This window comes from Podarcis tiliguerta (assembly GCF_965153285.1).
Source record: "Podarcis tiliguerta genome assembly, chromosome: 16".
Lineage (NCBI taxonomy): Eukaryota > Metazoa > Chordata > Lepidosauria > Squamata > Lacertidae > Podarcis > Podarcis tiliguerta.
Window position 1 is genome coordinate 39,704,258 of NC_139549.1, and position 16,972 is coordinate 39,721,229.

General features: G+C 43.0%; 1 protein-coding gene across 2 annotated transcripts in view; it reads right to left on the minus strand.

Annotated features, from left to right (window-relative positions):
- The window catches only part of IFT81 (intraflagellar transport 81), a 47,004-nt gene that overhangs the window by 13,431 nt on the left and 16,601 nt on the right, over positions 1–16,972 (minus strand). For both annotated transcript variants that reach the window (XM_083419035.1, XM_083419036.1), the window contains exons 9-11: positions 16,722–16,885; positions 11,017–11,112; positions 8,641–8,787 (exon numbers count right to left, since the gene is read on the minus strand). In XM_083419035.1, the coding sequence (XP_083275161.1) occupies positions 8,641–8,787; positions 11,017–11,112; positions 16,722–16,885 (407 nt within the window). The remainder of the gene's footprint in view (positions 1–8,640; positions 8,788–11,016; positions 11,113–16,721; positions 16,886–16,972) is intronic.

Consider the following 16,972-nt stretch of genomic DNA (forward strand, 5'->3'; position numbering starts at 1 on the left):
GCCATCCTGGGCAGGGCGGTGATGCTTTGTCTACCTTGCTGTGCTCCCACAACTATTTTTAAAGCCAAACACTGTGGACATTCTTAGTGAAAGAACAAACCCACCTATTGCTCAGTGTGTGTTCAAAGCAGACCAGGCTATGTGTACCTTTAAGGACAGTCTTTTCTGCTGTGCTCAGGACAAGGTCACAAAAGTCACACAAGAAAACAAGTGCATGATCATTTCAGGTTTTGGCAGAGTGTGGATCCCCAAAGCACAGCTGCTGTGGAACCTCTGCTCATTTCAATGGGGCTTGCGCAGGAATCTCCCTAGCAGATGTTTGTTTTTTGCTTAAGAGAATAAAAGGCCCCCCTGTCCAGCAACAGCATTTGAAAGAGAGAGGCCTATAATGCCCACCTAGCAGTGATAACCTTGGTAATAAGTTGCTTGAACACGCACACCTAAAAGGGCATCTACAGCACTTTGGTGGTCTTAAAAGAAAAGAAGAAAGGAACCAACTCACTTCCATTTAACAAAAGTTTCTCTGCCTGAGGGGATTCTGACTTGCCATAGGTGAGTCACCGGGTTGTTTACCTATGAAAGTCAGAGGGATGCTGATTGCCCTGTCAAATCTGATCTTGCCTGCAGAATTCAGCATCCTGATAACCTCAGCTTTCCTTTTTTTAAAAGAAAACCAAGCAACTCTCTTGCATATACGCATGTACAGTGACAGGTTTGATAGTGTGCAGCCAAAGCCTTGATGAAAGCTTCAAAGCCAGGCAGGAGCTCTGTTGAGTTTCCAGTGCTCCGGGCAGGAGGTGCCCCACATGGATTGGCAAAAGCAGAAATAATGATGTAAACAAAGGACACATAATGCAACAATCGCATAATTTATACAGGTCACTGAATCCAGTTTTTCCACACACACAATTACTTTTGCATAAAGTTTTACTTTTAAAAAAAGAAACACTTGATACTATAAAATACACTAAAAGTAAATGCTGGGATAACTAAGTGGGTGGAGCATGTGACTCTTAACCTCAGGGTTATTGGTTCAAGCCCCACGTTGGGGTTGGGCCAGTCCCCACCTAACTGCCTTCTTACTTACAACCAGTCCAGGGAGTGGCGCTAGCTGAGAGCTCCACAGTCTTTTGCCCTTGAGGAGCTCAACGGGGAGAAGGATTGGGGTGCAGGAGCTGGCCTTGGCTCTGCCTCCATCCACTATTGGCCTCCTGCCTTCCAAGCCTGCACTCCAAGGGTTATCAGCCACCACTGTGGACCTCCCTCTTCCCTGGAGAGCCAAACTGCTTCTGAGCATGCTCAGACTCGAGGCCACTTCCTCAGCACTGCACATCCTGGGGAATCAAGTGGTAGGGACAACTTTCAAAGGGAAAGGAATACTGTGCTGACAGATTGTGAGGAGCGGGGAAAGTACTGCCTGATCAAGTCCATTGGTTGAACTGAGCAAGTACAGTATTACAAAGTCTTCCCTGCAGCCGGACTGCTTGGCATTTTGGTGAAGTGTGGGTCTAAACCTGCCACAGCCGCTAACAACTGAAACCATTATGTAAAACAAGCATCTATCACGCTGTCTTCTCAGGAAAGAGAGGATTATAAAAGTACAGGGAAGTCATGACAAAGCAAAACTGCAGTGAGAACAGAGGTGTTATTTACATAGCAAAGAAAAGAGGGCTTTGCAAAACAAAGCATCACACAGCGAACGTTTTGATTGAATACCAAAGAAGTTCAACTCCACAAGAGGAACTATCTTGAAGGGGCCTTTCCTGCTCTGTTGTACTTCTGGCATTCACAAAGTAATTGGAGGCAGATGTTCAAGTGTGATTGTTCTCTCATTACTGTGTGTTGTTGTGGGGCAATCGCAGGCACCTACTGAGGGCATCAACCCTGAACATGTATCTTCCATCTGACAGCTTTCAGCACTGGTGGTAGTGGAGGTGTTAACCTCCTTTCTGCAGCAACATGAACGCTCAAATAGCCCCTTAAATAAAGTAAGCACAAAACAAGACCACCTCCTTTCACGGCTTCAATCCCTTGCCATGAAATAATCATTTTGTTTTAAGAATTCTTTTCCTTTGCTAGGATGTGCGCATTAGGACATTTTCTTTGCTGCTAAAGAAAGGGAGGAGCTCAATCCTTCCAGTTTTACCTGCCTCAATCCTTCCAGTTTTACCTGAACAAGTACAGGATCAATTCTTGCGCAAGTGAACTGCTAAGATGGAAGTGCTCCCATCACTCCTAAAGTAATAATAATAATTAACATCTGTTCTGGGAAATCCTTTGGCATTAAACCTTCCTGGATTTTTGGTTGCTCAACTGACATTGCAGGGGTGGGGAAACCTTTTCACCCTGAGGGTTTCGTTCTCCTGCAGGAAACTCTCCCCACATGCCAGTAGTGGTGGGCGGAGCTGGAAGCAAAAGTGGGAAGGCTTCCTTCCAGTCACACAGAAGCTAGTGGTCTCTCACCCCCTCCCCACATTTCTGCTTTCAGGGAAGCAAGGGCTCAAAGGCACATTCCAGCCTGGCAAAGGACCTGGCGGGTGGAAGGCAGAGAGCAGGGCTGATGGGGGACACGGCCTGGAGGGAGCTGAAATGGTCAGCTACAGGGGCATAGCGGGGGCTGCACTTGGCTTGCAGGCTGGAGGTTCCTGCCATTAAACTGTTCCTGCCTGTGTGGTTTCCTGCTGCTTGCCCTGTTCTGTGTCTGGAGAAGCAAAAGGTGTTTATTAAGATGGTTCATTTATTTATGGTACACCCTTCCCCAAAGGAAACCCACCATCTGAACTGCAGAGTGTGAAGAGCGGAGGGAACCTGTGGCCCTCCAGATGTTGCTGGCCTGCAACTTCCATACTGGTTGGGGTGATGAGAGCCACAGACTCCCCGCTCCTGTCCTATGATAGCCCTGGACTGCCCACCATTGTGGAAGGAGGAGAGCAAAACACAAGAATCAATAAGCCTGGAAACACAAAGGGAAAACATTTTTTAAAAGAAATACATAAGTCAATGTAGGTTCCTGAGAACATTCTTAATTAGATACTGCGAGACTCTCTTTAACTGCCTCAGCAGGATGCCATAGAAAAATGTTTGCAAAAGATATATATTGAAGATGATGGAGCAGATGGCCAATCTTCCTGCCAGTCCAATTAATGCAATACAGACAATCCCAAGCAGTTAAAAACATTTAGTCTAAGCAAATCTCTGGCTGTGACAAGCTCTCAACAGCCATTTGCAAGATATCACAGATCTTATCTTGGACAGCCATTTTGGGGTATGATTTATTACAGCCACTTCCATTCCCAGTTACGGAGCTGAAAAGCTCCACCCATTTCAGTGAGGTATGGGCATAAGCAGCTTCCTGGCTGCCGCCTAATGCTTGTGGAAAAGCTGACTTCTACTGAAGAAGAAAAATATCCTGCGGTCGTCTTGTCGGAGAGGCCATTCGGGCCATTTTAAAATATCAGTATTAGGGAAACTGTTTCTGGGCCACACATGACCAAGGCTCCTGTTTGGCCAGGCTGGGACCAGAGATGACAAATGTCTTTCAATTTATAGTAAAGACTTCTCTCTTAATCCAGAACTTTGTGCCTTAAAGTACATCTCTATTAATCACCAGGGAAACCTAAGTGAATGTCCCATATTTAAAGGAAGAAAAATGTTTTGAGATAGCTCTGGAGCTTCAAAATGTCCAGTACTTTTTGGGAAATTAAGTGTCACCTTAAGGGGCACCAGGCACCTCTTGCTGGTGTACACCTCCAGTGGCAGCCTTGTGAGAAGGCCCTCTCCGATTCCACCCATAAGGCTTGCTTTAGCCGCATGTTTTTATACATGAACTGGAGTCCACCCTAAACCTGTAGTGAGGTTACATGATGAAATGCCCAGGTTCAGAATTGCCCTGAGGTCTCCTTAGAAGAACCACCAGCACCTGGTCTGGATATGTCCCCTGAAGGGACATCACTTGCAGCTGTGGGCAGATTCCCAGTAGACAACCATGACCCATGACACGGCCTGGCACACTGGTTGGTTGGTTTCTGTTCTTGTTTTATTATTCATTTTGTGTTCTCGTTTTGTATTTTTATGTTGTGAACCACTCTGTAATCTTTGGATGAAGGGAAGTATATAAATTTAATAATTATTAATAATTATATTTATAATTTGTTTGTTTCCTTCATGCCCTTTACCATATAATCTGAGGGTGACTCACAACAATTTAAAAATAAGGTATTAAAAACCGTTTAAAACCAATTACAATCCAGAGAGATAAAGTATAGTTATGTGTGTGTATAAGGTCAATCATGCTCTGGGAAGCAGCATCTTTAGTAATTCAGACCAGTCTATTTATTCTGCAATACACTCAATCAAACTGGAAAAAGCCTTCTTAGTTCTTGGTGGAAAGCTGCAGATGAGCAAGATGAATGCTTTATCCATTCGAGTGAGTGCTCCAAGAGCATTCATGTGTGCTAAGCCACATTTTACACCTGAGCCACACCGTAAGTTTGACTTCACTGACAGTTAATGCCCTGCTTCAAAAGTTCCTGGCTTCTGTAGCTGTATGTCAGGTGACTGTCTGTGGCTGCAATCCAGCCTAGGGGTTGGCTAGGTTGATGGCTGCCAAGGGCGAAGAGCCAGGGTGCTGCAAAAACCAGGCCTCTCCACTCTGGCTTTGAGTGGCTAGGAGTCCATCCACCTGTCCACATGCCCCCCAGGCCAGGCCAGGCAGCCAGGTGACGTGTGCATTCTCCTCTGGCAAGAGCACAAGGGACAGGGAGAACCAATACAGCCTAGGTCCACCTCTGATGCACTTAAATGAGTAAACCCCATTTAAAACAATGAGACTTACTTCTGAGTAGGCATATAGGATGGCACTGTAATCTCCACCCCAGCTCCCAAAGCAGGAGCCTATTTTGAACAGGCTGAAGGACTCGCAACAGTGGCTCTGCCCACTGACTCACTTTGGCACAAAAGACTCCCCCATCCCTTTGTTCCAGGGCAAATACTGAGAGGCTTTTGCAGCATTCCACCCCCCCCCCCCCCGCACAATTATGCACTTCAGTTACAGGCAAAAGGGAATGAATAGCCAAAAGGCAGAAAGACAGGACTCTGACCAAGAATTTGTTGCTATTCAGCTCTGAAACTGGGTCTGAAACCAGACTGAGAATTGGTATAATCCAAAAACACTTTGGAGTTAGACCTTCACCACATACCCTGCTCCCCTGAAAGCTGTTTTGAGACTGGATAACTATTAAGTTCCGTGATGTCCAAGGAGCGCTTTTTCAACAGATGTCTAATCACTGCCTAAACAGTGGGGACTTGAGGCTCTCCCAGCAAGGGCTTCATGATCTCTTCTGCCTTATCTGGCCACCAATCAGACAGGAGAGGCAAGGCTTCAGCAGGCAGGTGGCATCTCTGGAACCTCCAAGTATTTGGTCCATGTTATCAGCCTGCACCAAGTGAAAACTACCTTGCCCAAGTTGCCTATCCCTCTCTCTGTTGCCATCTGGACCTTCCAGCCTTCCATCTCCCCTGCTGTGCTTTCAGCTTTCCTTCTGACCGAGAGTGAGTCAGGGCCCTAATCTCACCAGGACTGCCCACAGCCACCCCCTCATCCCTCTGACTTCAGTATCTGCTTGGTGTCCAACTCTGAAATGGACTAGGCTAGAGCTTGCTGGCCATTGGCACTCATCCTGCTGCGCTCATCTGACAGCAAAATAGTTTCTGTGAGATTAATGCCACTTTGATTTTGTTCCATCCAGCATGCTGAGGAAGTTGGGCGGGGTGAGAGATCTAGGCTCCCCCAAACCTGTGTTCAGCTTTTAAAAGAGTACAATGTGCTGTGAAAGGGAGCTAAAAATATATCCAGTTTACCTAGGATCACTTGTAATTGAACCACCTACCCTTCTAAGAGCTGGAATGTGATTCTCTAATTTTCAGGATCTGACAGCTGCAGGGAGAGGCGTGCCAGCATTGTCTGCGTTTCTTTTGCTTTTTTGAAATAGCATCTCAGGTCCTTTCATGATATTCTTCTCTTGCAACAGACAACTTTACCCCCTGACTTCTATGCGGTTTCTACTAAACACACACCAGCTATCTCCTGCTGTTAGCTTGTCAGTTCCAGCCAGCTGTGCAAACGTCGGCCCTCATAGGACTGGAGGGCTGTGTGTTCCTCTGCATCGTTAGAGGAGAAAGCAACATGCCGGCAAGTAAAAACATAAGCCAGGGTTGACCTTTCTGTGGATGAAGTGTTAAGACCTCTGCTGAGGATACGATTGCTGGTATGTGAGAGTCCAGGGAGAGAAGGCATTAACTCATCTGAGTGCCAGAGTAAGTGAGGGCCAGGCCACAAGGGGATACAGCAACCCAAACCTAGGGAGTGGTGGGCAAAGACATAGCAAACCAGGTGAACAAACAATTAATTAAGACCTCCAGCACCACATCCAAAGTATTAGGGACACATAAATTAGGAACCAAGTGGTATAAAGGCCATCCCAGGATCACCCCCCACCCCCACCTCAAACCAAAAGGGTGTTCAGTTTAGCACATACTGTCCTCTATAGCAGCTGGTCAGACAGCCAGGGAAGCCCAAAACCACTGCAAGGGGGCATCCACTATGCTAGTGTTAGTTCTCCCCAGTCACATGCTCAGCACCATTTATAATTTGACAAGACTCTTTCATGGTTGTTGTTTTCTAAGCGCTCAAGAGCTTGGAGTGCTTAAAACTTCATTAGAGGTTTAAAACTATGGAGAAGGTGCAAAATGAAGTTTATCATGTTAATTCAAAAATAAACTTGAATATGTGCCAAACCAATCAGTGGTGTTTTCTCAAAACAGCAGTGAACATGAAACTATGGTAGGCTGCTGGGGTCCTCTTTTTCATTTAGAAAAAACAAAGGCAGGGAGGACATGAGAGGTTTATAGAACTGTGCACAGTGAGTGCAGATAAGAGTGTCTGCCACTTTCTTATGCTACTAGAACTCAGGGTCATCCAGTCAAACTGACTGGTTGGAGATTCAAGACAGACACACAATTAATTTATGGATTTCACTTCCACGAGTTGTGGTGACTGATGGCCAGTAGCAGCTTAGATGGCTTTAAAAAGGGACCAACAGCTTAATGGAGGAGTAGAGCCTATCAGTGGCTTTATGGAACCTCCGCAACAGCTTCTGGAGGCAATATGGGAGAAGCCTATTGCCTTCATGCCTTTCTCGTGGGCCTCCTGTAGGCCAGCATTGGAAGCAAGATGTTGAACAAGACAGCCCTCTGGTCTGAGCCAGCAGAGCTCTTCTTAAGCTTTTGTAGAAAACCTCCTAGGTCCAAACTGATGGAAGTTAGAAGGTATTTGAACATGCCTGCCTGCTCTTCGCCCTCCTTGCCTTACTCCACATTGCAGCACAGCCATGAGCTCACCAGTTTCCTTTGCTCGCCAGTTTCCTGTTCCACCGTTGTTGTGGGTCTTAACAGTTTAGCGACTTTACAGATTGTTCCCGTCAGGTGCATTGACAACGTGGAACATTTTTTATGTACTTTACAATACACTGAACTAACAGCAGATAAGACAAAGCGTTTGTGGTTCTCCCTCTCTCTCTTGCAACACCCTGCTGCTGAGTAATTAATCACTGCTTTGCATAGCAGGAATGTTATGATTGTCTGCTTTCAAATTTAACTAAAACAAAGGTTAAGTGTGAAGCTGAAGCTAATATACTACCTAGGAGGATTTAAAAAAACAGTCTTGGGTTTATGGAATAATAGGAAATAGTGGACTTGCAACCGGATTAGGTGTTGAAACCAGAATGTCATTTTCCTTTAAAGACTCTTATCTCAAGGGTTTGTCATCTAGCTGTCTTAGGTTGCAAAGACTGGCTGCTGAAGCCATATTTGGTATGGGGAATAGTGCCCTTTACTTCAGAGAAGATAATGCAGCAGGGGAAGGGCCAAAACGCTATGCTTAAGTTCTTTGCATTCAGCAAGAGCTACCGTGACTGCTGCCTCTTCCTTGAACTGTCCGCCTCAAAGTCTTGCTTCTTAACCTCTCCCAACCTTTTCCTTACCCTTTCCTCCCACAGTCTCTCATGGCCCCCAGACCCAAAGACTGTGGAGTTCCACAGATGGCTGATGCTACTTCTGCCTGCTCCCAGTTTTCCCAGACCCATGTAGAGCTGCAGTAAAAGCAGAAAGGGAGGCAATAAGAGCATCTCTGTTTGCTGCCTGCGAGCTGCACGTGGCTCCCATGGGCCACTTTAAGAGGGCCTTAAAGGTGACATAAAAGCATGGAAATAAAATAGTAAGGGACCAGTCTGTCAAACCTGAAATGTAAGAATGGTGTGTGCCAAAATGGTGTGTGCTATTCAGTTGCCCTTGGGAGTTAATGGGATCCACTGTAACAGTTACACACGGAGGCCAAGAGACAAAAGCATGACAAAACATCTGGATGCAGATGGGGGCTTTTGGTTTACAATTCTCTAACATCAGTTGCTGAGGCAGTGTGACAAATCACTTTTGATCTGAGAGGCTTTCCCAGAGTAGCCTATTCAACCACACTGGCTGCCCAAGCAGTAACTGCTGGAATGGAGGCTGTATGTACAATAAGCTCAAGACACATGTGCAAGCTTTCACATTTTCTCTCCTCGCTCACCCTGACCCTGCACTTACCTCATCCCCTTTCAAGACTTCGGCCCCATTCAGTTCCCGGGCTTGGCTTGACTTCTGCAACATTTGCTTCTCTAGGTTGGACAGTTCTTCCTTGGCAGCCTGAAGCTCTTCGGCCTTGGCTGCCTTCTTCCGGGAAATGATGGAGGCCTGTTGGGTCATGTTTATCAATCATCATTGCAGCACACGGCAAGGTAGGGCAGCACAATGGGCAGAGTGGAAACGTTCAAGGCATGAGATGCCAGCATACAATACAGACTTGAAACTAAATCCTTGGATTAGAACAAAGTCTGCCTTACCTTCATGTAGCTGCACTAGGTACTTCAGACACATAATAACCTCAAAAGGAGAAGCAAAACAGATCCCCCCTTCCTGTAAAAGGACTTTGCTGCCTTGCTACTTAGAAATAATTCCTCCTCAACACGGGTGTGGGTAAGTGGCAACTGTGCCACCTAATTTTTTTAAAAAAACTTTATTTCTGCCATCACGGAATTCTGAGAGGCATACCTAGGAGTCCCAGGCAGTCTCCTATCCAGGCACTAATCAGACCCAGACCAGACCTGCTTAGCTTTTGCAAGGTGGCTGCATTATGTGCCCTCAGCCATGTTCTGCGGCTTCTATGCTGCAGTTAAGAATCAGATTACCATTGGCCAAGCATTCTACTTCGGCAGCCACATCTGATGATTTCCTTTAGTTCATTTTCAAAAATTAAGGATTTTAAACTGTAGCAATGAAGATAAAGATCCTGCAGTTATTTCAACAGTGTCTTAATGTGGATTTTTATAGCATAGCCCTTCAACAAGCTATAGAAATACACAGGACACAGATTAAAGCAGAACAGACCCATAAAACACCAATAAATTGAAAAAAAAAGTCTGTATCCACGTTACAAGGCATATTTGATAAGACTTCTAAAATAGAAACAAATGTTGCTTAAGACATTGAAAACAGTCACATTTTTTAATTCTGAATCATATAGTCTAGAAGTGTAGGTATTAGAGCCAGAGGGATACACATTGTATTATTATTTTGAACTGTTGTAGTTTTAATTTAGAGATTCTCACCCCATTTTTCCATCAGACAAATATAAGAACAAAGTTCATGAAAATGGTAGGAGTGGCAATTTTAAGAGCACAACACATTAATATTTCACCATGCATTAGCATTCTGGTAGACAACAGTTTCCAGAGGTCTTTTGCACCCGTTACCTAAGATCATTTATTTATCTAAAACATTTCCATCCAGTCTTTACACAATTGCACAAGGCAGCTTGCAGCATTTAACTGGAAATGTCAGGGATTGAACCTGGGACCTTCTGCATGCAAACCATGCACTCTCCTACTGAGCTATGCCCCCCCATCACCCCCCACCCATTAGCAGGACTCTATGAGGTCATCATACAGACGGGGGAAATACAGAATCCAATTTAAGTGGCGACAGATAATATAATGAAAGAGGAATGCTTTTATTTCATTCAGGCCTCCTTGGGATAAATATAATAATTTTTAAAACAGCACAATCCATTATTTCCTTTTATGCAGCATTTTGAGTGCTGCTTTTAACAGAATAATACTTTCCAGAGCATTTCTATACTATAGCAAGAACCAAAAGGCTGCAGTTCAAACATATAGCTTCGGATTATGTTACAGAGTTCTAAAAATTAAACACAAGCCTGCTGTTTTTTCTTATTTAAAACATGGATTATACAGCAATAGTGTAGGCAGTTTTTGAGAACAGCCTCCACTCACCGGATTAAAAAGCTTTCTATAGCCTATCTATGGTGATTCAGCCTCTACGGTATCCAAGCCTTTCACTTCTCCAAACTAGCCCATGGTGACAAATTGTGTTAAAAACATATGGGGTGATCTTGTGAAGCCGACGACAGTGCTCTGTGGAGCTGAGGGGAGTCTGCCATATGTTATTGGCCAAGGGAAGCGCTCCGAATTCCTGGAATGGCTCATCCAAGGGACGTCAGCACTTTATATTAGGAGCCAGCTGGTCTCTTGTACCAGCACATTATGTAGCATTCTTAACCTTGTAACACATCACTCACTTAAACAAGATGCTGCAGGTCACATTCGCAACCAGATATCCTACCTTTTTAATGTACCCAAGTCCACCTTTTTAATGTACTCAAGTCCAATTCCATTTTGACCACTGACTTTGGAGCTGTCTCACATTATATAGATGGGTTGATCCTCAAATTTGTAAATCAAAATATAAGCAAAATTCAAAGTCTCACAGGCAATTGGCTGCTCGCGATAAGGTAAGTGAACCACCCTGAGATCTTAAGATGAAGGACTGTGTATAAATGCAATAAATAATAAATAAATGATTTTTCAAAATAACATTACTCTTTAGAGAAGACTTTGTTCTCACCTGTTGTCGATACATTGAAAATTTACTATCGATTGGTTCATATTTCATCATCCGCTTCTCAATCAACTGATTGATTTGTATGTTGACCTCATTTATCTGAAATATAGATTAAAACACAAAGAACGCTTGTCATCTGAGAAAAGGTTTTCACAGCCAATGCAAAATTATGTCATTTTTATTGCTCTGCAACAGAAGAGACTTCCAGAAATTGCTTCAAACGTCAATAATGGATTCAAGCACAGTATCAGATCTAATTTTAAAAAAGCAGCTCCAGGACTTTTCCAAAACCACACAGGGTATCTGGATACATGTCATTAGCAATTACTCCTTATTTATTTAAATATCACCGTTCCCTTCAGCCTCCCAGTCCAAAAGCTTAAATTCCTTATTAGCAAGCAAACTCTCTGAGCCAAAAAGCAAAGACGCTGGTGGACCCACTCTGCAAAGTGTTTCTCTCTGTGAACTTTTCATTCAGTCACGATTAATAACTAGACTAAACGTCTAAAATTCCAGGCTCTTTCTTTCCCCAGAACAATTTCTTGCGATTTAACTGTGCTTTGAAAAGACACAGATGCTCCTCTTTCACAGCCCGTTTCTGTAATCTGCCCTGAACCCTGTGGGATGGCTGGATATAAATCAAGACACTTGTTAAAATAAAAGAAATCAGAGCAAGGACAGAGCTACTCCATTTCACTCTCGCTCACTAGGCTGCTGCTTTAGGCAGCCAGTTTGGATGCAAATAGCAAAAACTCCCCAATTCCTGTTTGTTCACTTTTGGCACACTGCTATACGACAAAGAGTCTTGTAGCTCCTTCAACATATCTTTGGGCTTTAAGGTGCTACAAGGCTCCTTGCTGGTTTTGCTGCAAAACAAAGACCATGGCTATCCCTCTGAAAGTTGCTGTACTGCAGGAATGTCTCAAGATTTGAGACCATATCATGACACAGACCTTGGAAACGAGTTCTCTCAGAGGCTCATGGCTTTGCACATGAAAGATTTCTACATATCAACATCCTCATATAGGAGGTGCTTATTTTCCCCTTCCAATATCAGTGCAGAGCAAGTATAGAATTCTGTTGGCCTGGTTTGCACATCACGTTAAACCACAGTTATAACAGCTGAAATCGTGGGTGCTTCACTATTCCTGCACTCTTTCTGTTGCATTATCTGAAGCTGGGCTGTAGTTTGCATCCCCCAAGCAAAGAACAAACCTTGGCTTGTTTGGAGAAAAACACAAACCATGAGCCCCTGTTCAAACAACAAAACAAGCCAGACTGCAGATTGTTTCCTGGCCGTTGAAGAAGCAGGGAAGAAGCAAAGTATCTGCAGTTTCAGCAGGATGCACTAGTTTAGTTTAATTACAGCTTGACGTGACGTGCAAACTGGGCCATTATACCCACAATTCTTTTGACAAATGCATTCAACTATTTCACCCAAAGATGGGGGAAACTTATTTGGAATGAACTCACAAAAGACTTTGAGTTAATATACAATTGCTAAGGACTTTGTATTCTTTTGGAGTTTCATGAATGAAGACATTGTGTGAAAGGGACATTTGCAGCTCCAGTTCATGAATATAAAATGGATGCCCTGGGATAATGTCCAGGAAGCCCAGAGGTATCCTGGGATAACCCCCAGAAGTCTATTCCTGGACATTCAGTTGGTGCATAGGCAGTTCTGTTGCAAAAGAGTCCTTGAAGTGCCATACACAACAATAGTATACATTAAATCAAGGCCTGACAGGGGATCTGTTACCATGAGTCACATGAGTGTTCATGGCCTTCATGCCCTCCTTGTGGTCTTCCCAGAGGCATCTTGCTGGCCACTGTGGGAAACCAAGATGCTGGACAAGATAAAGCCTGAGCTGATCCAGCAGGGATCTTTTCTCTCTCTCTGATTTCAACTTATATCCTGCATTTCTACATGTATTACATATACAATAATAAATATATAATAATTATATTTGTATAATTATATATGGGGGTGTTATTGAGTTGTTTTATTTTGATTATATATTTTGTGGTTTTATATTTTGACTTTGTTCTGTGAATCGCCCTGAAACCTTTGGGTATAGTGTGGTATATAAATTCAATCAATCAAATCAAATTGAAGAACAGATGAAACAAATTAAGATGAGTTGTATGAAAGGACATCAGAGGGGAGGCTAAGTGGGCCTCACTGGAGAGAGAGTTCAGAATGTTGGGGCTCTTATGTTTGCAAAATTATCAGCAGGACATAAATGTGGAATGACTGACTTCCGGCGCTGCTGCCATGGCAAACAGCGGGTCCCACGATAGCGGATGCTGGCCATGCAGCTAATTAAGGATTATCTGAAAGTAATTAGCCTTGTAAGCCCCTCCCCCTGTTAGGGGGGAGAACTTCCACGGATTGTCCGATAACTGTCTCTTGCTCCAATCGAATGCGGGGGCAGGGACGTTGAGTGCATAGCACTGCACATATTGGAAACTCTCCAACGTGGTCGCCATGAGCAGAGGTACTTCTGTTTTTTAAGATGGATCTGAATTTGGACTTAAGAAACGGGCGTGTTCTAGATGAAGGATACAAGATAACCTACTAAATGAATCAGCCACTGAGTGCCAAGGTTTTGATCTGGAGAGGATTTCCTCATAACTGGATTGCTATGTAAGTGAAGGGGAGCCTTTCTTCTCTTTTTACGTTATATTTGTTGTAAAGGCAAGCCTTCAATGAAGAAGAATTAATTACTAATGGAATGAAATTATTAACAGATTACAACTATAAATAGAATGCAAGAGGGATTCAACAAGAACTTTATAATTTTCTTTACGGAGTACTTGAACGAATAGACTGTGTAAAATACTGTAATGATTTGTGACATTACCATCTAAAGAGGGCTCTAACTCTGATTTATTATGGTTTTGGCGAAACACCAGCTTGTCAGACAATCAGAAAGGATCAAAGAAGACAATGCTGGAAGTCTGCCAGGAGTCACGTCTGGACACCGGAATACTTTCAGTTTTGAAAAAGCAAAATGGAGAAGCTGTGGTGTAATGATAATTGAGTCCTTGAAGGAGGAGTAATGCTGAAGAGGACTGATTGATTACAACATGAAGGAAAGGACAAATGTAAACAAATATTTCACACAGAAAGCTACAGGATATAAATTCCCTTTGCAAGTAAATGGATATGGATTTGTTAAATATGAATGAAAGTCATCACACCAGCGGCTGCTAAAATAAAGGATTAAGATCAGAACTGTTGTATTTGGACTAATTAAGAGAATTGGCGCAGGACCAAGGAATAACAGCAACTCCTGATAAACTGAACACGCAAAATCATCCAAAAATGTTTAATTTGGAACTGAATAAATGGCTCTTTTGATTGTATTATGATTTGGTATGATTTGGTATTGTATTAATGTGGTCTGCATTGGACTGTTATTAATGAAAAATTAATTAAAAATACTTATTTAAGAAATGTGGAATGATTAAGCAACTAAGCACTCTGGTATATGGGATGCCCTAGATCAGGGTTTCCCAAACTTGGGGTAAGCCAAAGTCCAATGAATGGATATTGATAGAGGGAGATCAAGGCACAGCCAGTCTCACCTTGCGTGGGTGCAAAAACTGATCTATTCTGGAAGGTGTGCAATTGGAGGAAGGAACACAAACACACAGATCTCTGCCTGCCTCCCCCCTTGCGAGAGGTGGAGGGAGCAGACCGATATGTAAGCGCACAAATGCAGGAACCTTGTGAGTGCCTTGACGCTCACAAAATCTCTGATTGTGGTGCATATTCAATTTCAGCCTTTTAAAAATGAGGTTCCAAAAGGTGGACTCGCATATCTATTTTTAGTTTTCAAAGTCTAATTTCTATTTTTAAAATATATTTGATAGTTTGAAGAACACTGAATGATGTGGATTCCAATCTAGTCAGAATTAGTTGTGACTTATGGCGACAGTCCTCTCTCCACTTGCCAGGGAGTAAGCCCCCTTGAACTTAGTTGAACGTAGGATTGTGCTTTAAGTCCCACTGAAAGTATTGAGTTTTTTGCAACCAACAAAAATAGCTTGAATAGGAATTAATCCCAACTCAATTTTGATGTTTTGAGGCCATCAGTTTAGCTCATAACTGAAGCCTTAACAGCAATGTTATAGATGTTTTATAATTGTCTAGTGATTCTCTGAAAACCTCAAAAACTTTATCAGAATACTGAATTCACTACTTTTTAAAATCTTTGAGCAGTTATGCTCTTTCACACCACAAGTTCAGCACACCTGCAAAAGGAAGGGAAATCCCAGTGAACCTAATAAAAAAAGAGAAGGATTTGTTCACTCACAGGGCCAATTTGGGTTGTGTCTATGTGCAGGGTGATTCCTAGCTCCCTTACCACATCTCTGATCAATGTCAGAGCATATCTGGAGCTTATTCAAGATAATCTATGTGAAAGTCTTGTATTCTGTTTTACCTATTCTTAGATTTCCCCCAAACACAGAAGAAACGGTACAGCAGTACCTCGGGTTACAGACGCTTCAGGTCACAGACTCCGCTAACCCAGAAATAGTACCTCGGGTTAAGAACTTTGCTTCGGGATGAGAACAGAAATCGTGCGGCGGCGGCAGCGGGAGACCCGATTAGCTAAAGTGGTACCTCAGGTTAAGAACAGTTTCAGGTTAAGAACAGACCTCCAGAACGAATTAAGTTCTTAACCCGAGCTACCACTGTATTGCAGTCAATTATCAAGCCTTAACAAGCTCTAGGTTTCAACATTTCAAATGCTGCAATAAGAAGGAAAATTGCTATGCTAAATTTTATGCCAAATTAGTCATAATGTTAGTATCTAAAACAAAACAAAAAGCACCGTGTACGTTATTACTTCAATGCAAATGCCAATCACACTCAGCATTCAAATTACTGCAGAAATATATGGAGCCTATTTCTCCATTTTCCTGCAAGCCCTGAGAGGACATCACTCTAACACATAAGGCTGTGAAGAAATGACCTTTTGAAATGCAAAATAATATAATTCCCTAATTAGCTTTGAGTAATAATCTGTATGTGTATTTTAGTGAGTACCTTGGAGCTTCTTGAAAAAAGTTAAAACAATTTCCTTATGATTTAAATGAGAGAACAAGTTAAAATATTGATGGATGTAGTGAGGGATAACAAAAATCTGACAACAGGCCAGCAGAAAGAACGCTGAGTCTGGTCACATACATTTTTACATTATGGTTCAATTACATTCAGCCCACTCCCAAAACATAATCTGTTTGCCTCAAATGGGGCATGCAGTACTATAATGCCCTCTTATTAAAGATGCCATGCAGGTTATTTACACACTTCCCTCCCCACAACTACTATGACACAATAACCTTCAAATGTTCATGGTGGAAACTCCTGCAGTGAACAGGGTTCCAAGTGCTCTTGTCTCTTACAACCCAGCAGCCAGCAGAGTGCAAACAGGTGTTCCATGTTATATACCAGTCTTCCTCCCCCCCCAAAATGCTCAACACCTTTGATCAATCCAATGGGTAGATCACTGCCAGTGTTTTTACAGTGGGATTAGATCGCAGACTCTTGGGAGTTGGACATCGCTGTTATAGACCAACCACCAGAAGAGTGGAGCGAGTAAGATGCACAAAGAAATAGCTGCTTCTAAAATGAATTCGTCAGATGTTTTTGAGCCCTTCAACATGGGAACTGAACTTTCTCCCTGTCAACATACTTTGGTTTCAAGTTCGTTGAGATCAGACTGGCCCATTGCTGGCTCTGCAACTACTTTCTGCAAGAAGTACAGCGACTGCTTCTTTATTTCCAGTTCTTTAGGAAATTTTTCAGAGACCAAATATGTATTGAACTTTGTCTCCTCTTCCAGTCTCTTCATTAAGCCTGGAAATACAAAACAAACAATATCAACAGATACCTAAATAAAGTAATGAGAAGGTCAGTTTGGTCTCATGCTGTAATAGCTGTAAT